The sequence below is a fragment of the Rutidosis leptorrhynchoides genome, chromosome 5 (assembly GCF_046630445.1).
Source record: "Rutidosis leptorrhynchoides isolate AG116_Rl617_1_P2 chromosome 5, CSIRO_AGI_Rlap_v1, whole genome shotgun sequence".
NCBI classification, from domain to species: Eukaryota; Viridiplantae; Streptophyta; class Magnoliopsida; order Asterales; family Asteraceae; genus Rutidosis; species Rutidosis leptorrhynchoides.
This window is the reverse complement of record NC_092337.1, coordinates 354,813,792-354,838,012: the sequence shown is the minus strand read 5'-3', so window position 1 is coordinate 354,838,012 and position 24,221 is coordinate 354,813,792. Positions and strand designations below refer to the sequence as shown.

General features: G+C 35.0%; 4 protein-coding genes across 4 annotated transcripts; 1 reads left to right on the top strand and 3 right to left on the bottom strand.

Moving 5' to 3' along the window:
• Positions 1 to 64: 64 nt before the first annotated feature.
• LOC139847388 (fructokinase-like 2, chloroplastic) lies at positions 65 to 4,995 on the top strand. Its single transcript, XM_071837059.1, has 6 exons — positions 65 to 183; positions 653 to 960; positions 1,644 to 2,266; positions 2,939 to 3,410; positions 4,041 to 4,261; positions 4,707 to 4,995. The coding sequence occupies exons 1-6, from the start codon at positions 140 to 142 to the stop codon at positions 4,881 to 4,883; spliced, it is 1,845 nt and encodes a 614-aa protein (XP_071693160.1). The 5' UTR covers positions 65 to 139; the 3' UTR covers positions 4,884 to 4,995.
• A 395-nt stretch (positions 4,996 to 5,390) lies between these two features.
• On the bottom strand, positions 5,391 to 8,344 carry LOC139850321 (uncharacterized). Its single transcript, XM_071839906.1, has 5 exons — positions 8,028 to 8,344; positions 7,549 to 7,613; positions 7,264 to 7,439; positions 7,070 to 7,178; positions 5,391 to 5,985 (listed from the first exon to the last, which is right to left on the bottom strand). The coding sequence occupies exons 1-5, from the start codon at positions 8,254 to 8,256 to the stop codon at positions 5,680 to 5,682; spliced, it is 885 nt and encodes a 294-aa protein (XP_071696007.1). The 5' UTR covers positions 8,257 to 8,344; the 3' UTR covers positions 5,391 to 5,679.
• A 1,943-nt stretch (positions 8,345 to 10,287) lies between these two features.
• Positions 10,288 to 13,152, bottom strand: LOC139846560 (ABC transporter G family member STR-like). The gene is made up of 4 exons (XM_071836039.1): positions 12,781 to 13,152; positions 12,385 to 12,564; positions 11,969 to 12,237; positions 10,288 to 11,884 (listed from the first exon to the last, which is right to left on the bottom strand). Exons 1-4 carry the CDS (start codon positions 13,138 to 13,140, stop codon positions 10,288 to 10,290), a joined length of 2,406 nt encoding a protein of 801 aa, XP_071692140.1. The 5' UTR covers positions 13,141 to 13,152.
• A 1,420-nt stretch (positions 13,153 to 14,572) lies between these two features.
• LOC139846967 (probable inactive purple acid phosphatase 1) lies at positions 14,573 to 19,782 on the bottom strand. The gene is given in 14 exon segments (XM_071836554.1): positions 14,573 to 15,047; positions 15,877 to 16,186; positions 16,261 to 16,386; positions 16,760 to 16,965; positions 17,040 to 17,172; positions 17,822 to 17,832; positions 17,834 to 17,904; positions 18,048 to 18,177; positions 18,301 to 18,393; positions 18,473 to 18,595; positions 18,681 to 18,747; positions 18,851 to 18,942; positions 19,234 to 19,416; positions 19,595 to 19,782. Coding segments are annotated over 14 exon segments (1,854 nt in total). The 5' UTR covers positions 19,598 to 19,782; the 3' UTR covers positions 14,573 to 14,741.
• Between the last annotated feature and the right edge of the window lie 4,439 nt (positions 19,783 to 24,221).

Below are 24,221 nucleotides of genomic sequence, written 5' to 3'. Positions count from 1 at the left end.
ATCGTGCTTTAAAAATTGTACCTTTATCTGGTTTTTAAAAATTTGGTATTATTAAAAAGGGTAAGGTGAAGCCCTCATCTTTAAACCCTGAGATATAGAGAAATTGAGGTGAAAGCTCAAGCTTTTTGGTGTTTCACAAATGGCGTCTTTACCTTCTTTTACCCAATTTTGTTCTTTGCCCAGGTACTCTCTCTTTATTTATTATCTATACATATACATGTATCTAAACACTAACATACCCATATACCAGTTTTTACTTATGTAAGTTGAATTGCTTGAAAATTATAAAGTACACAGTTGAAATTCTCAAAACTTTTGTTTTGATTTATGTATTTTCTTAGCTTAAGTATTAGGATAAAGATATAAATGGAGTAATTTGATGACAAAAATGGTAGCTTTCCTCTTTCAAATTATCTTTTCTTTTAGCATTATAAGTTTAATAATATTTGTAACAATCAATACACCATGAAAAGCAAAAGGTTGTGTTGATTCCAACTAGTTAGAAATTTTTGTATCAAACTTTGAATATTTTTTACTATAGAAGTCATATTGTTATAGTCTCTACAACCAAGTGGATAAGGTTTTGCATTTTGACTGAACTATAAAATTAGATTTATAGGATGGATTATAACTCCAGTTCTTGATTATGTAGGTGGCAATCGAATTTGCCTTCGCTATCTTCAATAAACTTTGTACACTTTCCGGATACAATTAGATTGCATACTACATTTGTGGTTACAGCAATTCCAAGAAAAAAACTTGCAGAAACGACATCTGATGGAGAAGAAGATGCTTTGGAAAAGAAGACAACACGTAAACGAGCTCCATCTAGGAGAAGAAAAAAAGCAGAGTCAGAAGTTACACCTCTAGATGAGAACCCACTATTAGAGACTAGTAGCAGTGAAGTGACATCATCACCTTCTGAATCAGTTAAACCTCAAAGAAGAACTCGGAAAAAAGGTCAATCTTTTGGCTATGAGTAATGAGTGATAAACTTGGGAATATTGATTTGTTGCTTTTTTTTTCTGGATAAACGGGTAACGGATAAGGTTTAAAGTGTTCAAACTACCCGAGGAAAGAGAATATTTTTACTCATATGTATGTGGTTTAACCGGGTTATCCCGTGACTGTTTTCGACCATTTCTATAGATACCGTTATATATGTTGCTAGTGAGGCTTGAACCTGAGACCCCTCGGGACCCAACCACTAGGCTATCTTACTCATACTTTTGATAAATTTATTCATAATTATGTGTAGTATAAGTACTTAATGCATGATATGAGTTGATTTATCAAATACAACTACCTAATGCATGTTATGAGTGGATTTATCATTTTAATTTAATTTCTATAATCAAAACTCAGTGTTTACGGGCCTATGTTATAACTTAAGAATCCAAAAGCATAAGCCCATCCTATATGTATTAGTAATGTATACCTAGTAACTTATGCAATTAAATGTTTATTCTAAAAGCAGTGACGGATCTAGAAGGTGGCATTCTAAAATTATGAAAAGTAATATTTCTTTCAAGGTTATTAGTGACAGATTAGAAATTTTGCCCCCTCACTTATTAAATATTAGCTTGACACGTACCAAAATGGTTTGCTTACGACCATATACATTTATTTGACACAAATTGCAGTTGCCACTACTTCGAGTACCTTAGACGAAGAACCGGAAAAGAAAGTGACAAGGCGAAGGCGTACTAAGAAAAAGATCGAGGATACGGTAGACGAAAGTAGTGAAGAAGCCGAAGTTACCGAACGTGAGGAAGATACCGATAATGAAAAAGATGTAGAACTTGATGCCATTGATGATGATGACATCAGCTTTACATACTCATGGCCCCCTTTAATTTGTTGTTTTGGACCGATTCAACACGCGTTTGTGCCATCCGGAAGACGGGCCAATAGACTTATAGACCACGAATCACATGAACGTATGAAAGATGCGTTGTGGGACCCGGAGAAGTTTGTTAGGTCCCCGGGAGGTTGTGCAGCGAACGTTGCGTTGTGTCTTGCTAGATTTGGGAGTAATGCAGCTGTTATGGGTAAAATTGGGGATGATGATTTTGGGCAGGCGTTGTTGTATCATTTAAATGAGAGTCGAGTGCAGACTCGATCGTTTAAGATCGATCCCAAACGAACAACTGCTGTTTCACGGATGAAAATGAATAAACGAGGTGGCGTGAAAATGACGTGTGTTAACCCGTGTGCCGAAGATGGGCTAAAGAAGTCGGAAATCAACATTGATGTTCTCAAAGAGGTAAGAAAGTTTTTCAATTTCTATATTTGTTATAGAGATAGAGCTTTCAGTAATAACAATAAAAGGAAAATTGTTTTGAGGTTTGTGATTCGCAATGTTGCATATAAGTTATGCATTAGAAAAGGACCAATAAATTTTTTAGTTTACCATGAAATTTGTTTTTTGTATCAGTTACAATAAAACTATGTTTCTACTACAAATACACTATTGAGTTCTGTAACTCTAGCATTAAAGAATTGTTACAATTCTATTGTCCCAGACAAAAAACATGTAGTTAAAGAATTCTCATTATTAACTGTACTTTTTACTTACTTTACAGTTTTACCTTTTACTTTTTACCTATCTTTTTGTTTTACATGCACTAGTATAAAATAAATTAAAAATTTTATTATTCATTTTTGGATGTGGACAACAAAATTAGGACATCCATAAAAGGAATAATGGACAATAGATTAGCGATGGAGGAGTATTTGTCATGATAATTCTTCAATTTGTGCATTTTTAGTTAATAAAGATAGTTAATTAGAGGTGGCAATATAACCCATTTAGTCATAGATTTGTCAATTCGAGTCATGTTATATATTAAAAAGCCAGATGTTGGATTATAATTGAAAGAATTTTGCAAACACTTGAATATCACCCAACTGCCTAATTTCAAACTTTATTGTGCAGGCAAAGATGTTTTACTTCAATTCTTTTTCTCTTCTTGATCGTAAAACAAAAACAAGCACATTACAAGCAATCAAGATTTCAAAACAATTTGGCAGGATTATCTTCTTCGATCTTAATCTCCCGATGCCACTTTGGCATTCACGAGAAGAAACTCGGTCAATCATTCAAGAAGCATTGGAACTTGCGGATATTATCGAGATTACTAAACAAGAACTTGAATTTCTGTGTGATATAGAAACCTCTGAAAGATTTGACACCAAAGATAACGATAGATCGAAATTCGTTCACTACAGTCCGGATCTTATCGCTCCAATTTTACACGATAACATTAAGGTTTTATTTGTCACAAACGGGACTTCGAAGATTCATTATTACACAAAGGTACATAACGGTTCGGTTCTTGGAACCGAAGATGCACCGATCACTCCGTTTACTTCTGACATGTCTGCTGCCGGTGATGGCCTCGTTGCAGGTAATATATGTTTGTTTTGACTTTAAAGTTTGACAAAATTACACGGATAGTCCTTGACTCCTTGCGGTTTGTCAAAAATTTCGCGGATAGTCCAAAACTTTTTTTTTTTGGACACGGATATTCAATTAGTTTGCATATTTGTCGGTGGATAGTCCAATCGTTAAGTCCCCGTTATTTTTTCCGTAAATTAAATCACATGACATGCACATGAGGGAATTTTCCATGAAAACATGCAAACTAATGGGCTATCCGTGTCAAAAAAATAATTTTGGACTATCCGCGAAGTTTTTGACAAACCACAAGGACTATCCGTGTAATTTTGTCTTAAAGTTTTGTGTGAAGTTGATTTGGGTTCTAATTATAACTGGAAAATGGGTCAGATTGGGTTGAGACCCAACGGGTTTTGGCTCGAAACGGGTCATAGGTTGAACGGGTCAGAATTATTAGAAGTATCAAACGGGTCGGGTTGGGTCAACACCCGTTTCTTGAAGTATCATGATATGCGTTTCAGTTTTCAGTTTCGTGTTTTAGTTTTCAGATTCTCGTTTTAGTTTCAGTTTTTAGTTTCGCGTTAATATTTGAACTACTAATGTTGTTTTTTATAATTATAATGATGGATGATGGATTTAGGGCTTATGAGTAAGTTGATAGTTCAACCGCACCTGATGACGGATAAAGAGTACTTGGTCCATAGTATTGACTATGCGATCAACCGTGGGGTCATGGAACAATGGATGCAGGCTCGTACACGGGGCTACCCTCCTAAACCGGGCATGGAAGATGATGATTTTTTTCCTGACCCTAATGGTTTTAAAACCATTTCGGAAAAAGCATACCGTACACTCTTGCCTGTAAGTACGCCATCTTTATATATATTCTGCTTCAATCTATTCAACTTATATAAATTGTGGGCACGAAGTATACTTAAGTTTAACAATCTCCTAAATTGCCGTTTATGAGAGCATTAGATCAGTTTATAATAATAGTTTGCAGAGTCATGTACTTTCAGTAATATACGATATTGAATTCGATCTTTTTTGACTCGTTACACAACTAGTTTGATCTGCCCATATGCTACATATATAAATGACAACATTTACTGAAATGGTTAATATTGAATTCTAACCAAAATTTGACATGTTGTGTGGAAATTTTTAACCTTTTGTCAATTAACTTTTATACCATTTCAACTGCATATATCAGTAAGGGGAAATTTTTGCGCATCATAGACTTGTCGACATTAGATCATGATAATTCATCCCATTTTTACCTTTTATCTTCTTATTCGATGTATAGGATGATAATGACGATGAGGAAGATGTAGGCATTATCGAGAATAAACATGATAGTGATGATTTAGAAGAAGATGAAGGTGTTAACATAGAGAGACATGATGATTACGATTCCGAAGATCTAGTGGAAACGGATGACGAGGAGCCAAAGCACAAAGTTAGTGAAGCAGTTGGTGTTTAGCCTTAGATAAGAGTTTGATCATGTTTTGGCTTTGTCCTTCACCATTTATGTTCTTTGAACATTAGACCATATGACGTGTTAGGGGTAATTACCATCGATAGTTTAGCCTAAAGCTGGATGTGAAATTTTGTAGCTTCATCAGTTCATTTGATTCGTTCTATTTTACGCCATTTAAAGTCGTTATAACTTAAAATTTGGAGGTTCCCTAACAATCATTTTACTGTATATTACTGATGCAAGCACATAAAGCACATCTACGATGTGCCAATGTGAAGTGATGCTATGCAAGCAAGCCAGTTTTCATTTTTCGGTACATAAATAGCTGCCAAATAGGTTTCATCCAACTCATATTATGTGTAGTTTAAATTTAAATGGGATCCTTTATACTCCTTGTTGACAAAACTACAAGTTCATATACATACCATTTGCACATGTCAACAGTTATTATGAAGATGTCTATCAAGTTTCTTATTTTCATCCATTTACACCCAGTAGGAAAACATTATAACCGCGATAGACAATCGGTAATTTTGATAGGATACAACGCTAAGAAAATACATTACGATCCTATTTCGTGTGTAATCAAATGTTTAATAATAATAACAGGGCCAGCATTTTATAAGCAAAAAGATGGACAAAATCTTGATGAGACAAGTTTGGCCAGAGTAAATTACAAGTCTAGGATAGGCTAAAATCAAGACCAACGAAGGCTAGGCACAAGCAGAAGGACCAGTTTTACAACTTTCAAATCCATGAAGTTTAACTTGCAAAAAAACATTAAACTTGAGACCACATGTTATTGGTAGTCAATATACAGAGTCACCTGCTTGAGCATTTTATAAGGCAGTTCAAGTCTCCAGTCCTTTTGTTTGCGGGTCATTGGTCTTCCTTTAGATAATGGGTCCCGATTCTCTTTTACATCAGCCAACCTCCATACACAGCTTTCCGATTCAGCCTCAATGGATTCCAGATAAAATACTCTTTCTTTTTCTGAAGATTTAAGATCACCCTGTTCTACATACTTTACTCGCATAGCCATGTCTTTGAAACGTTCTAAATCATTTGGGATTCTTAGAAGCCGATCTGCACCAGGAGATGATACCTTCCAAAACAGATGAATTTTTTTTTATATTATGTTCTTCTTTCTTATACATAAAAAGAAAGTTATAATTATGTCATATGTTGTCAAAAGTTTGAATATTGACCTTTAGATGAGTTCATAACTACAATTTTTAATCATCGAATTGGATAATGATGTCAAAAATGCGTCTCTTCTCAAATTAAACATTGAATTGAATTCCAACCATTAAATTTGTAACAAACTCAATTATCTCTCTTATATATATTAGCAAAACAAACTATATATATATATATATATATATATATATATATATATATATATATATATATATATATATATATATATATATATAGGGGAGGGATCAAGGGGGAAAGTGACATGTAGGGGGGGAGTAATTTTTTTTTTTTTTTTTTCCTTTTTTTTAATATATTTTTTTTTGCAAACATTAAGATTAGGTGAAAATATGAACATTTAAAAAAGACACTTTGTGATAAATGTTATTATTTTGACCTAGAAAACGCTCGAAGAAATAACATTCATTGTGATGTACACTAGTATACATTATTAATTTTCTGCGAAGTCACGGATGTACACTAGTATACACAATATTATGTGATATACGGAGTATAAGTTATGGGGTTGTTTGTGATTGCTTATTTCAAATCGCAGATGCTTATACATAGAAGCAGATTCTCAGCTTTTGTAAAGAGCTTAATTCACTGTAAAATGACAATATTTAAATAAATGCAATAATCAGAAGTTGTTTTAGGCCCCGCTTGTTTTTTTATCTTTATTAAGTTCTGTGGTCTGAATAAACTTATGATGTCTGTGAGGAATAAGTAATGAACAAATAATTTGTTTTGTGTGCTGCATAACTGACTAAATAATTACATTTACAAATTTAACCATGTACATACGGCAATTGTAGGGCGAATATGAAACTTACATTTTCATGACTTATAATATTAAGACATTCTATTTTCATTAAGTCAAAAACAAACATCATACGACTGAACCAATTTTATATCATTAAGTCCAGTTAAGTTCATTAAGTTCTAAACAAACCATGACTAAATCAGATAAAATCAATTTTCAAAACGGTTACCTCAATAGCCAAGTCGCTGGGGATGTCTCCAACAGCTCCTGCTTCGTCTAGTCTTTTCTTGTATTCGCGATTATAATTTTGAATATCCTCCAAGCTGGGGCAGCCGTATCTAATTCATAAACAACCATATGAAATAATGTGAAGAACAAACAAGGATATGATGAAAATGAGATTACTATATTAAATAATCTTACTCGTTACAGAGTCTATCAAGTCTGACATAAATGTAACCTTGAGGGGAGGTTTTAAAAGCAAAGATTTCGATGTTATCACCAAACTGCAGCAACACATCGCGAGCGATCGATAACACTTTCTCACCCCAAGGGCAATTTTGTAAAACAACACCACCTCCATCGCCACCATCTCCGATCTATCAAAGCATCATCAATCGTCAATAACTAATATACCTAATACAATAATAATAATAATAATAATAATGAATGGGCTTAATCTAGTTTAAAGCTTAGATACCAACACACCTCAGGCTCAGATTCATCTTCATCCTCCCATAAGTCAATTGGTTCTACCTCATCATTTGAGTCAGCTGCATCAAAAATTACGATATATTTTATACATATAGTATAAGTATAAAGACTACACATATATGAAATCAAGTATACAATTTAGTGATTGTTCAAATTTGAGTATATATACACCAACTCCAATAAAGTGTGAAACAACATACTTGCATACATAAAACATGTTTCCAGTTTATACAATACAATACAATACAATACAATACAATACCAACGACTTTGAAATCAGACATGACAATTCTAATGTGACTAGCATTATACGGAAATATATAAATTGATAAATAACAGTAGAAGGTAATGAAAACTTGAAGGGGACTTTGGTCGAACAGTTAGAAGGCATGATAACATATACATATGAAAACAAAAATAAAGATTAATGATGAATAAAAAAGATAGATATTGTAGTGACTAGAGAAGATTACAGTTAGCAGCAGGGGTTTCAATGGTGGTCGAGTATTGACAACGATGATGAGTATCAGTAAAAGAAAGATAAGAAGTCGGTTGATAAAACGCAGAAAAGGGTGTTTTAGGGTTGTGGTGATGAGGAAAAAAGGTTTGTGAATAATGTTGATAGGGTGAAGAAGATAAACGGTGTGTGTGTAAGATAAAGCTGCGCAAATTACGACCCAATTTAGCAGTTGCCTTCAACATTCTGCTTGGAGAAACTAGGTAGTGATAACCGGAAGCGGTTGACTATTCTAGAAGCTCAGAAACTGGATGTCGAATTTTTTGTGTAACTTTGTTTTTCGGTATCTACATGACTCGATCTATTATTACGTAAGATTAAATAATTTCTTCACACTAACATAAAAACTAATAGTGTATTTAGTATTCGGCATATACCATATCTTCTTTATAGACATGGTTCGCGTTTCAAACAAATACATTTTAAAAAATAAACAGTATCTAAGAGTATTTTTACAAGGTGACATGGTGTCAAATTTGATGTTTTTGGGAGAAAAAAAATAGATTTTAATTGTGACTAAGACCATTGTTACACTAACCATGAAATGGAATTAAGTTTGGTGTTTTAGGAGGAAAAAAATTTGATCATGACATGACGGTTTTATATTTTGTACTTGTGTTACGGTAAATGTTAAACTTTGATGTATATTTTTGATGGCTAGATTTAGTTGATATATTTTAAGTGATGTAACAAAATATGATTGGGAGAGTAAAAAATAAATTAATTAGAAGTGAGTTGTCAAATTTTTATTGAATGTAAAAGATGGTTTTTGCCCGTCGAGCTGTCAAAACTGAAGCCCCGTAATGAGTGTTGCATTCCGCAAAAATGAGACACGTCAATTTGACGCCACACATGAACCCCGTAAAAGATTGTCTAGTGTATTGTCTGCTGCATAAGATATTTATCGTCAATTCATTAAAGAGATATAACTAAAAGATTTTACGGTTGCGAAATACGTTTCCTTATATGCCTTAACTACATGATGTATATCTTATCTATTAGCTTTAGCTAATGTTGGAGGATCTTAGCTAATTTAGTTCGAATTTAGGTGTTTGACATATTAGAGATAACATATTATCCTAAATTTATAAAATCCTAACTCACTTAAAATCTAAATGGCTCGAAGCTTCCACCTCTACGTAGATGAGTGGTTGTATTAGTTACGGATACGATGCCTATGTTTTCTTAGCTCGAGACATACTAATCAGTTCACTTGAACTTCTTTTCGAATCTGACTTATTTTTTAAAATTTTCTTTTAGACAATTAGACCATTTCCAACCCATCGTCGGTAACAATCCGTCAGTAACAATCCGTCAGCTTACATGGCACATCTGAAGAAAAGCAACGGAATTTAACTCGGTGTCCGTGAGTTTATGCACCATCCGTTAGTCATGTGTGTGACAGATTGTTTTATGTCCGTGAGTTTTGCATTGTTCAATCACGAAATTTCCAGATTTAATTAATATATATTTTTTATTAATTTATTTTTTTCCACGCCATTTTAAATCAGATTTTACCACATCACCCTACTCAATATTTTTTTTTTTTGAAAGGCAAAGAGCAATTCTATTAAAAACAAGAAACATGTACATCTAGATGCATGTGAGGGCATGCATACATACAGAGCATCCCTACTCAATATTTAACACAACAAAACTGACACAATGGTTAAAAAATGTCAGAAACTGACATTGCAAATCATAGTCAAATTGTATTTTTTTTGCCAAACTGTCTGTGCTATCATCGCCACAGTTGAAAATGGTATTAGTGTGTCAAAATGGCATCACAAAATTGGTGTGCTAAACTAAAAGGAATGTTATTAATTGTTCACTCTTACCCAAATACTATTAACTTTGGTATCATTCTTCTTACTAAGGATTTAATTTTAATAAATTATTATATTGTACTTCATGTTACTTAATTGTTTTATTCCATCAAATTTACCTTTTCCGTTTGTCAATGCTTATTCATTTCAATATACCTCTCAAAATAATTTACATAATTTCTTATTTTAAAAGTCCGTGAAATCGCGAGAACTAATTAATTGTATATTATTTAGTTTTTTTTTTTATATATATAAAATCACCAATAACATGAATGGAATACGATTTCAATAATACCCTTTGTTATATCCAATTGATAAAATTGTAAAACGTAATGATCACTAGTTTATATCATACAACATACATGGTTTTATTACAATCAGAAAAGTTCATCATTTTCTTACGTTTTTAGAATAAAATCTAAGAACAACATAGAACAAGAGACGATACAAGACTCCCCAAGCCAACAAAATCGCAACATCGTACCATACATTTTCCCATTTTATATCCATCGATTTCAAAATATCTTCACCGATCAACAAACACCCAACTCCTTGTTTCGTTGGATCGTTCTTATGAGCATCACTAATCTTAATTTCTCCGAGTGGTCCAGGTGATAAATCGGAGAAATTTCCCGTATAACATTTGCTGCCTTTGAATTCGTTCACCAACAACGCCTCAAAAGGATACGTAATCGCCGATATGTAATGAAGCCACACCCAATAAATAGGAATATGTGAAGCCTTTAAGAAGAAGCCACAAGTTAAGAAAAAGAGAGCCGTTGTGGCTATGACCACTGCGTATCCGGTAATGTAGCTAGGGACTAACGCGCTTACAAGCATCACGTAAGAGTTTGTGGTGATTAGTGATGAGAAGAGTATGATCCAGAAATGGAATAAGTTGCTGTTTAATTTGAGGATGAATTGTGTGATCACCGCGAATGTGAACCCTTGGATTGCGAAAAACGGGAGGTATACAATTAGGGATGATATGACATACGAGGATGCACGATAAGCGTTGTGGGAGGTCTCGCGGATGAATATGAATCGTTCTTGGATGAATGTTGGGACGGCGTCGTTTGAGGAGAAGAAAACTAAACAAACTGTGAAAATGTAAAAGTTTAGAAGGCGGTTGATGGTTTTGAAATTGTAATGGCTTAGGTTTTCGAATAAGGAAGCTAAGATGAGACCCATGACGGCTAGAACGATTTCTCGAGAGAGAAATAGTTCAGGGGTTCGAACCACATTGAGTGCGGTTCGCCATGAGAGAACCATGACCTCGCGTAGCCATGGGTTGGCGAACTTTGGTCCGAGGTCGGGTTCATCTAGGATCTCGGGCTCTAATGCGTTCTCGTATGATACATATGAATCTGAAGACGGGCTGAATACCGGAGTCTTGGAACGATGGCGATTTATGGCTGGTGTCACCATGGATGGAGTCTGGCCAGGGGTGGGGGTGGTCGTACCCCTGGCCGGAGTCCATGATGGTGCACGTTGCGGTGTACCTTTTACACCGTGGTAAACCCATACCGAAAAATCTTTGTAAAATTGTGAAGCTAAACGCTGATACGCTCCACTTTGCATTTGCATCGGTGTGTGAGCGACTTTACGCTCTCTCGAGTTATCAAACTCATCATCGGACTCGTTCTCATGGTAGTCGATTGAACTAGAGTTGCCTCGAGGAGTTGTGCTAGCACTAGAAAACCCATTAATGCTTCGAAGAGCGATGTGCTTTTGGTTGTTTGGAGTTTTCTCATATGGAGTACGAGGGGTCCTTGTTTTCCGGATGGGAGTTTGAGCCACAGGATCGGGCTTGAGCCCATCGCGTTGGTAGGCCACGAGAGGATCAAGCCCAATAGTGGACTCGTCGTACTCCTTGATCACATCCAATAGGTACTCGAGATTGTTCTCGTTTTCCGGTACAGGTCTTTCAAATCCCACTAGATGTGCAGATAGCGCGTTCGGGCTTCCTAAATATATCAACCTCCCTCTGTTTGATCAAATTTCAGATTCAATCAGCAAACTTAAACATTCAAAACTCGAAATTTAGGAACAAAATTTTAAACATTTGTACCTTGCAAGGACTGTGATACGATCGAGAAGCATCTGGATACGAAACGAAGGCTGATGGATTGTCATTAGAACAATGCTCCCATTTCGAGCGATATCTTTAACTTTCTCGACAACACTAAACGCGCTAGTTGAGTCGAGTCCTGATGTTGGTTCATCAAGAAACAAAAGTGATGGCTTGTGGATTATGTCGATCCCAATCGACACCCGACGCCTTTCACCACCTGAAACCCCTCTCCTCCCTTCATCACCAATATACGTATGCGCCGTGCTCTGCATTAATTGACATAGATTTATACCAAATACATCAAGATTGAAAAAACATAATTCCTCGTAGATTTTTAAATTAAGCCATATATTAAGATTAAACAGGTAAACAGATAAGGTGTTCATGATGCTACATATATATTGAAATCTTACTGTTAAGCCCAACTGGTCAAGCAGCTCGATGACCCGCTTTTTCTTCTCGGATCGGGATAACGAAGGTGGAAGGCGAACCTCTGCTGCAAACATGAACGTCTCAAAAACTGTGAGCATAGCAAAGAGTTGATCATCTTGCATAACGTAAGACGAAACCCTCTTCATGTAGCTAGCTGTAACCTGTACCATATTATCACAACATATAAGCATGATTGTCCAAACCTCACTAATAGCGTACTTTGTGGTGGCTAGGGAAAAAGAGTCAGAAACAGTCACAGAATAACCCGATTATGCTGCGCACATCTGAGTAAAATTACTCACAGATAAAACCTTATATGTTTGTTTTAAGTATGACCATTAAGATAATACAACTAAATTAAAAAAATGTGAACTTACGGGCTTTCCATCGATTCGAACAGACCCTTCAAGACTACCTTGAGCAATTCGACCAGCCAACGCATCAAGAAACGTTGATTTTCCAGCACCACTGGGACCCATGATGGCCATGATTTCACCTCGAACAGCTTGACCCGATATATCATTCAAAAGATAAGCTTCTTTTGTGATCCAAACACCATCTTTTTTCTGCTTCTTCATCACACTATATGACAAGTTACTGAACTCAAGGCCATGCCCGGTCTCAAGTTTGTGGGTTGCTTGGCCTACAACCTTGTTTGACTTGGCTTTTGATTTGTCCATATCGAGCAACGTCTCAAGGCTCCGATTCGTATTGGTTCTGGCATACCTTGTTGCCATCTTGGTTAAGGAACCAAGTATTTTTCAACTTTTTAATGAGAAGCTCTGAAATTTTACTATAGAATGATGATAGATTTATAAGTACAAGAGAATAGATGGTGGAGGTTAAGACAATACAAATTTGGAAGGCGGCAACACTTAAGATGCATTTCTTTGAGGATGCCGTTACAAATTGCTGTATTTTGTTTGTTATGATAATATCCAAGGTGTTAAAAGTCTACATAACTTACTGGGACTTGAAAATAAACTAATCTGGCTCTCAAACTCAAACATTGTTTGATTAAAAACTACTATAGCTCATTAACTGTGTGATAGCACAATTGTAATAATAAGAATATGTAAATTTTAGGTTTTTTTCCCAATAAAAGTTAATAACATAAAAGCATATCTGAAAATCAATAAATACAACTGATACAAAAGAATTCAAAACGAGCACTAGCCAAACTAAACAAACCTAACCAAACGGTCTCACTAACAGGGTGAAAACACATTTAACAAGGAAATAAAGCGAGACTAAAGCTATAACAAACAGGTTATTGACGGCTACATTAAACTATTTCTACGAAGAAACAAAAGGCGATGGTGACCGGAAGAACGCCGGCCACTACCGCAACAAAACAACCACTAAACTGCCGCCCACCCATCAAGAAAAGTGAGCCGGGTTCCTAGGTATGACAGTATTCTTGGGGTTTCTATAATAAATCTGTTTCACTAAAATCATGGATTATGGTAGGCCTGAATGAATAGTTTTTTTTGTTTTTTTCCGAAAGGCAATATATATCACGAGGACTCAAAAGGGTAGGCCTAAATGAATAGTTGAACTTAAAAATGAGACTTCAATAAAAAAAATAAAAAAAAATAATTCTCTAAATTTCATTAGAAAAGCAAATACTCACACACCTCATTACTTCTCACACATAAATACGCATTTGTCCATCCATGATTTGAACCTCTAACCTCACGATGAAAATAAAGAGTCAGGCAGTTTTCAACCGTTTCCTTACTTTAGCATAGAAACAACAATCATTGTCATTATAAACCATCTCAAGATATATAGCATAATGGTTGAAGATGTGATATCTTATAAGAGGTTTCAGGTTCAAACCTCACTAACATCATATCTTCGATGAACACGAAAATTAAAGAGACGAAAACTGTCACAAGATAACCCGGTTGGGCCTGTGGCAAGAGAAAGGTCATATACGGTCACATGATAACCCGTAGCCTGAACAGGAAAAATCTTATTTGTTTAGCCGTTTTAGGCATCGTTGTTCTAATAGTTAGTAGTTTAGTGTTGTGAGAGAAGATTTAAACGTCCTAGTTACTATCTTGTTGACTACTTAAGTTACAAAGAATAAAACCAGTAATGACAAAAAAAGGAATGACTTCAGGATATGTAACTATAGGTCAATTTCTAAAGACAGTTATTAGGATGAAGTGACCACATGAAATTGCAATAGTTTGTTTTCTATTTTCAAATGAAGGAGAAATTGCATACAACCTTTTGCAACAAGCCTTTTGACATCATATTTAAGCTTGGGATTCATAATACTCGAGGCCAACTGATATTTGTACAATAAAGTCCAATATGTATTACTCCCTTATGATATCAGAGTTGTGGGTGGGCAACTATCAACTGTGCAGGCCAAGATGTCCTTATAATCTCTTGAAATCGTGAACGAGTCGTAAACTTTACCACTGCTGCTCTTCTTGTACTCAAACAGAAGGTTAGAATGGTCAAAAGCCGTGAGCTTTATGAACCCATAATCGACGTCTTTCACAAGACTCCAAGTTGTGTTGATGTTGGCAAAATTTGTAAGACTTGCCCCTCCACCTCCTGCCACGACATGTATTGTCCCGTTTAAGCTTCCCTTGTACGCGTGCTTCTCGTTACTCGTGCAAATACTCTAAAACATGGAAATTGATCAAAATTAACTAAACATCAACACCTTTTTTGCATTTTTACAAAAAGGTGGCTATATGCAATGAAAAAACCGACTACAAAATGTTCCGAACTCAATCACTCCGATTTTTGTCCTACGACTAAACGGGTAAACGAATAAGGTTTTCCCTGTTCAGACTACACATGGAGAGCGAGTATTTTTTACACGGATGCACGCGGCGTATACGGTTATTCCGTGACCATTTCAACCTTTTCCCAGGGAGCACTCTACAAGTACTCGGTAAAACTCAGTCTAAACTCGGTTAAAATTAGGGATTACCGGGAAAATCGGTCAAAGCTCGGCCAAAACTCGGATAAAAAGTCAAAATTGGTCAAAACTCGGCTAAAATCGGTCAAAGTCAAACCTAGTAACATCCGAGTACTCCTTGAGTTGCTTAGTACTCCCTAAAAAGTCCGGACCGGGTACTCTTCCAAGTAGCAATCTTTGCAGCCTTGTTTGAAACTGAGACCTCTCGTTTTTGTGCTACGAAGTATCTAGGAGTGACAAAGGTTATCATGGTGGGGAACCTTTAACCCCATGCACCCTTTGGATGCCAACTGTACGCGGGTCAGCACAGCCCCGGGCAAGTGTGGTCGGAACCAACCCCTGTCTCAGCGCTTAATACAACTGGTGGCCGAACCGAGATTCGAACCTTCGCCATCTAGGAGTGAATTGCCAATTGACTAGGTCAACTGAGCATTTGCGGGGCACCCTGGCCACCCAGGCTATGCCCGGATGGTTATGTGCTACGAAGTATCTAATAATTTAAAATGATTTTATGTAATAAAAGTACCTCATAAACCGGACAAGTTCTTTCATAATTGTGTGCATGACCATAAATGGCAATATCAACTTTGTATTTCTGCCATAGCTTTTCGAGGCTTTCTCTTCCCATTGGTTCTCCAAACGCGCCATCGGTTGCATAAAATGAAGTAGACGAGTAGCCGAGTACACGATGAGCAAGAAATATAAGCCATGGTTGCTTTTTTCTATCAACAGATGCCAAACACTGCTCGATAAATTTATACTGTTCGGTTCCCTCTCTCCAGTCATGTTCGGTATCAGCAATACAAAATCTAAACATTCCATAGTCTGTAGAGTACCTGTAAAAAATAATGCAGTTTTCGTGACGCGTATACAAAGTTGTACAAAACTAGCAGATGACTAGAAAACTAACCAAAACTTTGCTCGGTTTTCAGCAGGAACGTAAAACATTGTCTCAGCCAAAACACCACATTCTCCTCCCGAATCGTTGTTCTCGTAATAGGATCCTGAGTTGGGCCAGTCACGCTCATGATTCCCGCTGCAAAATATGGATTTATTAAATTATTGAAAGACAAGAATTAATTATTTATAAAGACAACAAAATGTTTGATAATATGATGTAAAATCAATGTATAAACCTTATAAATAAATAAATAAAAAATAAAGTAGTTTGAAAAGTGTTCTGGATATAATTTAATGATGATTTTTATAAATAAAAGAAAAAAATAAAGGTGCAGAATGGTTAAGAAAGTATTTCAATTCTGAATGGTTCAACACAGATTACTGAACGGTTCAACATCATTTGCCATTCAAATGTTACAAACAAACGCATTGAATGTGAATGTTGAACGGTTCAACATTTAATGTTGAACCAATCAATTAAGAGGCAATCAAGCACACCCTAAGCTTACCTAGCTACCATATAAGGTACTGCAGAGGCAATTGGCTCAACTTGTTCGGTAAATTGATCCCATTGTGAGAGGTACCCATTAGCGTAACATAAATCTCCAATGTGGAATACGATATCGTAGTTTTTCAAGTCTCTAATAAGTTGTTTGGTTGTGTTAAGAGAGCCATGTTGATAATTATTATAGTCGTTTGACCCATCAGCTTCATCCTTCAATATCGAAAAGATATTGATTAAGTCACCGCGAAAAAAAAAAATCAAACAAAAATTTCAAACAGTCCCACCTTTCCCAAATCTCCAAAAATGATCACACGTTGTAATGAGCCTTGACCAGGGTACGGAGATGATTTAAACTGGTTAACTGGGCTCCAAATAACCGAGCCGTTAAGCAGTTTGTGGCCCAGTTTGTAGGTGTACCTGCATAACAGAGGTTCAGATAAAGAAAATATACAAAGTATTTAAACGTTCATTTCCTTTTTGGAAACTTCACAAGCCAATATTACTTAAAAAACTATTATTGTCATTTCAACCAACTTAAGATATTGACTACGTCAAAAATTACAAGTTTTATTGAATGAAAAAGAGTACTCAACATAATAGAAGCGTATACATACAGTAATATTTACAAAAGAGCAGTTTAAATCATAACCTTTCATAGCACCAGATATTCTAGATTTGAGTTTTGAGTGTAGCGTCTTTTCGGTTTCAACTTAAATGACCGCTATAACATTACAACAACAAAAACCCACAATCCCGTGTGTGCAGGGTAATAAAATGACAATTCTCTCGTCGAGTAAATAAAATGACACCTTCAATATACTATTAAGACATAATGTGAATATTGTGTACTTTGACCACACAAAATCCATGACAAATTTTAAAGGGTGATGATCCATACACCACTAAACATGCATGATGTACCGTACAACCTTTTGAAGCAGTTTTGGTGGTGTATGGATAAAATTTGGTAACGGATCAGTGCCCAATTTGAAAACTACAAATTAAAGTTGACTTATAATTGGTATAATAAATGATAAACAATTAAACAAGAAATTTGGTAACATACATGGAGTTGGGGCCACAATTCCTTCAAGAATCCTGTATGAATGAATCCAGGGTCACGCCAACCGACGGTTCTCGCAGGTGCTCCTGCACAAGTACATAACCTAATCAGCACAAGTATTTTGTGTTTCTTTAAAAAGAGTAACTAATAACTAATTGCTCCTTCAATCTTGATTGACTTTGAGGGTCAAATTAACATGATATTTAATGTTTGTAGATTAATTACATACCACACAGGCTTTTTCGGTCAATTGTCAATGTGGCAGCAAAAGAACGTTGTTTCTCCTCGTCTCTCCGACCCCATTCAACAAAAGATTCGGCGTCATCAAATCCATATCCACTTGTCCACGTTACAGTCATCTAAATACAGACAACAATTATATATGCTTATAATCTTGAAAATTTTAGAATAACTATTCGTAATAACTTTGATATATGGTAGTCTGTAAACTAACGTATGATCCAAAGGGGATGTATACTTACTTCATTCCAAGCTTTTCCTTGAGCTAAACGAGGGTAATTTGGTGCGTTTGGATTAGCAAAGGTAACCGAATTTGACACTGCAACAAGTTGCGGCTACCACACAATCCAACTTCATGTTAGCAATTTAAAAGATAAACATGAAATCAAAGGGGAATGAATAAACTAAGCAAACCTTTGAAAATCCACCAGAAAACAATCCAAATGAGAAGTCCGATCTTTGGTTGATTAACCGAAACTTTAATGACGCTTTTCCGGTTTCTTTATAGTCAGGAGTACTATAATTTGCATATTGGAACTAACAAATATAAAATTCTGTTATAATGTAGCTTCTTATTCTTATTAAAACAGACACAAATTAAGGCATGAGAAATCGATCAAACCTTAATAGGCGCAGTGCACAATAATGGTGGAGCAACCATTGAGCTTTCGGGGACACATGTTAAAGCACTAAAAACAGTGATAATGGAAGTATTTGAGTGACCACTTAAATGGTTCGAAAGGACAATTGTAGATTAAGAATGAAAATGGTATTTAGGTTTTTAGATTATACCTGAAATTCGCAGGCGAGAATACTCCAATCCAATCATTAATAGATGGATTTGGATTGTGCAATGTTAAAGTCAACCATTCAGAGGTTTGACCCTGCAATCAAGTTTTATGATCAATTTTCACTTACAAATACACAACTAATGTAATCTCGCATCCATATTTGGATAAGGTTTTCCCTGATCAGCCTACCATTGGGCAAGTTTTACTAAGATGTATGCGACCTAACCAGGTTAACCAGTTTTCATTTCTGACCCACCCAAAATAGCACCCACATTGAACACAAAGAATGTAGGACGATATCATGAATACTGATTATTACTGTAGTATACAATTAATAGAGTTGGGTGTAATCAACATTAATCATTTTTTAATAAAATTTTTTACCTTTAATCCAAGAATCAAAGGGGATGCTTTAACATAGGCTGCATCATTAATAGCAAACACAGTCTGATGTACAGAAATCTTTGAAAATGGCTGATCATGTGATGTTACACTTCCAATCCAATACAAACCACATAAAGTTACTACCAGTAAACTCAACCCAGGAACCTTCATACATCCTTTTCCCTGATTCCAGAAATTAATTAATAATTACAATTATAATTTATAATTAATAATTAAATAAATAAGATAAAAGCATAAAATCCACCAAAGCAATGCAAGATAAAAGAAAAATTGATCATGTACATAACCCAGTTGATGAAAGTAACAACTAAGAATTAAGATAAATAGGTGGAGTGATTACCATTACGTTTGATCTGTAATAATTAGATTAGCAACTATATTTAGTGGGCACAAACACATTTTTATATAGAGAAAGAGAACGGGTAATGAATAGGGCAAAGTGTAAACAGAAGTTTAAAAAAAAGAGGGTCAACTTGCAGAATATAATATACAGATGTGGGACATAAATGGAGTAAAGTGAATTCAAAGTCATAACCACATATGGTGACTGTGATTTGGAGCGGTAGAGTTGCACTTTTTGGGAAAAAACTGTGACTGGGCCATGACATTTTGGGGAGAGTTGTAATGGGGGGCTTTTGTAAGGGCGTTTGTGGGTGATGTGTCAAAATATGATTGGAGGTTGGGTTAAAAAGTGGTGAAAAAGGTAGAAAAGAATTAAAAAAAAAAAAATCACAAACGCACATTTTTATGCCCGTGCTTCCTTGACAAACGCCCCAACACAAATGCCCACAAACGCCCCATTCCGGGCATTTGTGGGGCGTTTGTGGGCGGATTGAGGCCACAAACGCCTGCATTATCTATGGTCTAAGGGTAAGCTCAAGCCAGTTGGAACGGCGGCCGCAGGTTTTTAATTTTCTAAAAACATAAATTAAAATAGATAGATTCGAAAGAATCAGTACAATTAATATATAGACCCTACCACTTTCCGAATAGCGAGTTTGCAACCTTAGTTATACACGTATAACTATATCATACCTTGGTTTGCAAACTCACTATTCAAAAACTAACTCCTAATTATATTGTGACATACTCCCTTCGTTTCAAATTAATAGTCACGGTTTCATTCAAAGGTTACACACTTATTATCAACTCTAGCCGTATTCTCTGTGTTCTAATCGTTCCCAATCGCACCCAAGACGAAGATCAACTTCTAGGCATCGATCTAGTCTATTCATTAGGTCTAGGTTTGATTTATTTGATCCCACAAGTTAAGTATATTCGATTATAAGCTTTATCTAGTGTTTCCACCTCTAGATCTTAAACGTTTGTATCTAAGATCATATTTCGTCTAACACATACAAGTCAAAGATCTTGGTTCAATAAGTACATCTTTAGGCCCCTGTTGACTGAATATATTAAATGTTCAAGATGAAATGATTTGTATGTGACCCTAATAAATTTTGCATTATCAGGTTGATTTATGTAGCTTTGTTTAATCATAATTTCTCTGTTTTCTGTTTTCTTATTTATGGGAAAATAGACGTAGTAGTGTCGAATGCTGCTGCTAATCCTTCAATTGATGCACTTCTTCAAACTAAAGAAACATCCCTCGACAAGCTTTGGGAAATCAATGCAAACATTACTAGATATACTGTTAGATTAAAAACAATTGGCTTGTGAAGTCATAGAAACATGTATTTTCGTATTGATATACCTCTTGTCGCGTGCTAGAAGTTTAATAAAAGTACTTTGCCGTAAAAAGAATCTTGAGGAAAATTAAACCCAAAGTGGTTGTAACCCTCCGCACAGCCATTTCCGTTACCTGCTAACCAACCTACACATTCCAACCCAAAAATTGCCCCCGTTTCCGTTTCCAATCTTAAGAAAAGCTCTTCAATTCCACAACCCGAACCCCTTATCCCTCTACCAGTTCCACTTTAACCTCCTCTCACTCACTCATACGTCGAGGCGGTTGTAAGAAATAGTCTTGTGAGACAATTGCCCAAAGGAAATCGCTCTTATGATGAAAACAATCGACAACAGAAGGTCTAACGACCCGTCCTAATCCATTCGGACGAAGTCCATATCGATTATAAACGATTCACAACAGTTGGTTACATCGCGAGGTACTTGACCTCTATATGATACATTTTACAAACATTTCATTCGTTTTTGAAAAGACAATCTTTCATTACATCTAAAGTTGACGGCATGCATACCATTTCATAATATATCTAACTATAATTGACTTAATAATAATCTTGATGAACTCAATGACTCGAATGTAACGTCTTTTGAAATATTCCATGAATGACTTCAAGTAATATCTCTAAAATGAGTAAATGCACAGCGGAAGATTTCTTTCATACCTGAGAATAAACATGCTTTAAAGTGTCAACCAAAAGGTTGGTGAGTTCATTAGTTTAACATAAATAATCATTTCTATCATTTTAATAGACCACAAGATTTTCATTTTCATTTCTCATAAATATACGTCCCATGCATAGAGACAAAAATCATTCATATGGATTGAACACCTGGTAACCGACATTAACAAGATGCATATAAGAATATCCCCTATCATTCCGGGAAATCCTTCGGACATGATAAAAACAACATCGAAGTACTAAAGCATCCGGTACTTTGGATGGGGTTCGTTAGGCCAAATAGATCTATCTTTAGGATTCGCGTCAATTAGTAGATCGGTGATAAGGCTAAAAAGGAACATATATTTCATAGCATTATCCCCCAAGAAAGACAGAATTTTAGTTGTAATTGTTCCATATTCAAGTAATATTCGTTTATATTTAATAAGTGCGAAGACAAAAGGCGAAAACGAAGAATTGAAGACGGAAAGGTCCAAAATGCTCAAATGTACAAGATACAATTAAAGTGGTTCAAATTATTGATGAAGAACGTCTAAAAATAACAAGAGTACAAGTTACGAAACGCAAAGTACACGATATAAAATAGTACGCAAGGACGTCCGAAAATCCGGAACCGGGACCCGAGCCAAGAAGAAACGCCCGACGCAACGGACCAAAAATATCTAGTCTACTATGCACAAGAATAAAATATAATATATAAATAATTATATTAATTATTTATATATTTATATTTATTTTATATTATGTCGGCAAAGCTATGTGACAAACGTATGTGAGCTGTCCAGCATAGCCATGCGACTCGCATGGATTTATGCCTATTTCCCATGCGAGTCGCATGAGGATCAGATTCAGCTCAGGTTCTATAAAAGGCCAGTTTTCTACTCGTTTTTACCACACCACACACACATAATAATAATAATACTCCATAAGATAATAAATAAATATATATATATATATATAGTATAGATTAGTGTTATATTAGATTAGTTCGGGTTATGTAAAGGTTATTTTACGGGTTTTTGAAGTCGAAATTCTGTCCGTGTAACACTACGCGATAAATACTCAATGTAAGTTATGTTCTCCTTTTTAAATTAATGTCTCGTAACTAAGTAATTATTATGCTTATTTGAGCCGAAGTAATCATGATGTTGGGCTAATTACTAAAATTGGGTAATTGGACTTTGTACCATAATTGGGGTTTGGACAAAAGAACGACACTTGTGGAAATTAGACTATGAGCTATTAATGGGCTTTATATTTGTTTAACTAAATGATAGTTTGTTAATGTTAATATAAAGATTTACAATTGGGCGTCCCTATAAATTACCATATACACTCGATCGGACACGATGGGCGGGGTATTTATATGTACGAATAATCGTTCATTTAACCGGACACGGGAATGGATTAATAGCCATTAGAATAATTAAAACAGGGGTGAAATTACATTCAAGGGTAATTGGTGTAATTGTTAACAAAGTAGTAAAACCTTGGTTTACACGCAGTCGATAACCTGGTGTATTCATTAAACAAAGTATTAAAACCTTGTTACAATTCGAATCCCTAATTAGTTGGAATATTTAACTTCGGGTATAATAATAATTTGACGAGGGCACTCGCATTTTATATTTATGACTGATGGACTGTTATGGACAAAAACCAGACGGACATATTAAATAATCCAGGACAAAGGACAATTAACCCATGGGCATAAAACTAAAATCAACACGTCAACCATCATGGTTACGGAAGTTTAATTAAGCATAATATATTTTATTTCATTTTTTCTCGTACTTTTATTTATTGTCATTTTAATTATTGTTATTTATTTTATTGTTATTTAAATATCATCATTTACTATACGCTTCGCTTAAAATATAAATCGACAAACCGGTCATTAAACGGTAAACCCCCTTTTATATATTATTATATATAATTATATATATTTTGTACAAATATAGTTGTTTAAAAATATAGTGTTTAATAAGCCCGCTCCCTGTGGAACGAACCGGACTTACTAAAAACTATACTACTCTGCGATTAGGTACACTGCCTATAGTGTTGTAGCAAGGTTTAGGTATATCCATTTTGTAAATAAATAATTAAAACTTGTGTAATTTGTAACGTATTTTGTAGTAAAATATAGTACTATCACGTACCCCTCCGCTACCACATCAAGTTTTTGGCGCCGCTGCCGGGGAGTCGGCGAAATTTTTATATTTTGTTTTTAGAAAAACAATATAAAATCTTTAAAAAAAAAAAAAAATTAAAAATTAAAAATTTTTATAACCGAAAAGAAAAAATTATATATATATATAAATCTATTTTTATGTTTTTATTATAAAGTATTTTTATTTTATTTTAGTTTGTAAAATTAAGTTTTTATTTAAATTATATATATATTTTATATTTTATATATTAAAACAGAAAAATTAAAAATTAGAAAAACAGAAAATAAAAATAAATATAAATTAAATACAAATTGAACCTTTGTTTGAACCCCCATTTGAACCGGCTCTGCAGGTCATGCGACTCGCATGACCGTAGCCTGAACCCCATGCGAGTCGCATGATGGGTGCT

What these genes read in the sequence shown, in the direction of transcription:
- LOC139847388 (XM_071837059.1), top strand. Translation starts at nt 140, where the DNA reads ATGGCGTCTTTACCTTCTTTTACCCAATTTTGTTCTTTGCCCAG. An exon ending in CAATTTTGTTCTTTGCCCAG is followed by an intron (nt 184 to 652) that starts GTACTCTCTCTT and finishes TTGATTATGTAG; the next exon opens with GTGGCAATCGAATTTGCCTT. An exon ending in CGGTGATGGCCTCGTTGCAG is followed by an intron (nt 3,411 to 4,040) that starts GTAATATATGTT and finishes TGATGGATTTAG; the next exon opens with GGCTTATGAGTAAGTTGATA.
- LOC139850321 (XM_071839906.1), bottom strand. Translation starts at nt 8,256, where the DNA reads ATGTTGAAGGCAACTGCTAAATTGGGTCGTAATTTGCGCAGCTTTATC. An exon ending in TGAAACCCCTGCTGCTAACT is followed by an intron (nt 7,614 to 8,027) that starts GTAATCTTCTCT and finishes TTTTTGATGCAG; the next exon opens with CTGACTCAAATGATGAGGTA. An exon ending in CTTGATAGACTCTGTAACGA is followed by an intron (nt 7,179 to 7,263) that starts GTAAGATTATTT and finishes TTTATGAATTAG; the next exon opens with ATACGGCTGCCCCAGCTTGG.
- LOC139846560 (XM_071836039.1), bottom strand. Translation starts at nt 13,140, where the DNA reads ATGGCAACAAGGTATGCCAGAACCAATACGAATCGGAGCCTTGAGACG. An exon ending in TTCGAATCGATGGAAAGCCC is followed by an intron (nt 12,565 to 12,780) that starts GTAAGTTCACAT and finishes AATATGGTACAG; the next exon opens with GTTACAGCTAGCTACATGAA. An exon ending in TTGACCAGTTGGGCTTAACA is followed by an intron (nt 12,238 to 12,384) that starts GTAAGATTTCAA and finishes CAATTAATGCAG; the next exon opens with AGCACGGCGCATACGTATAT.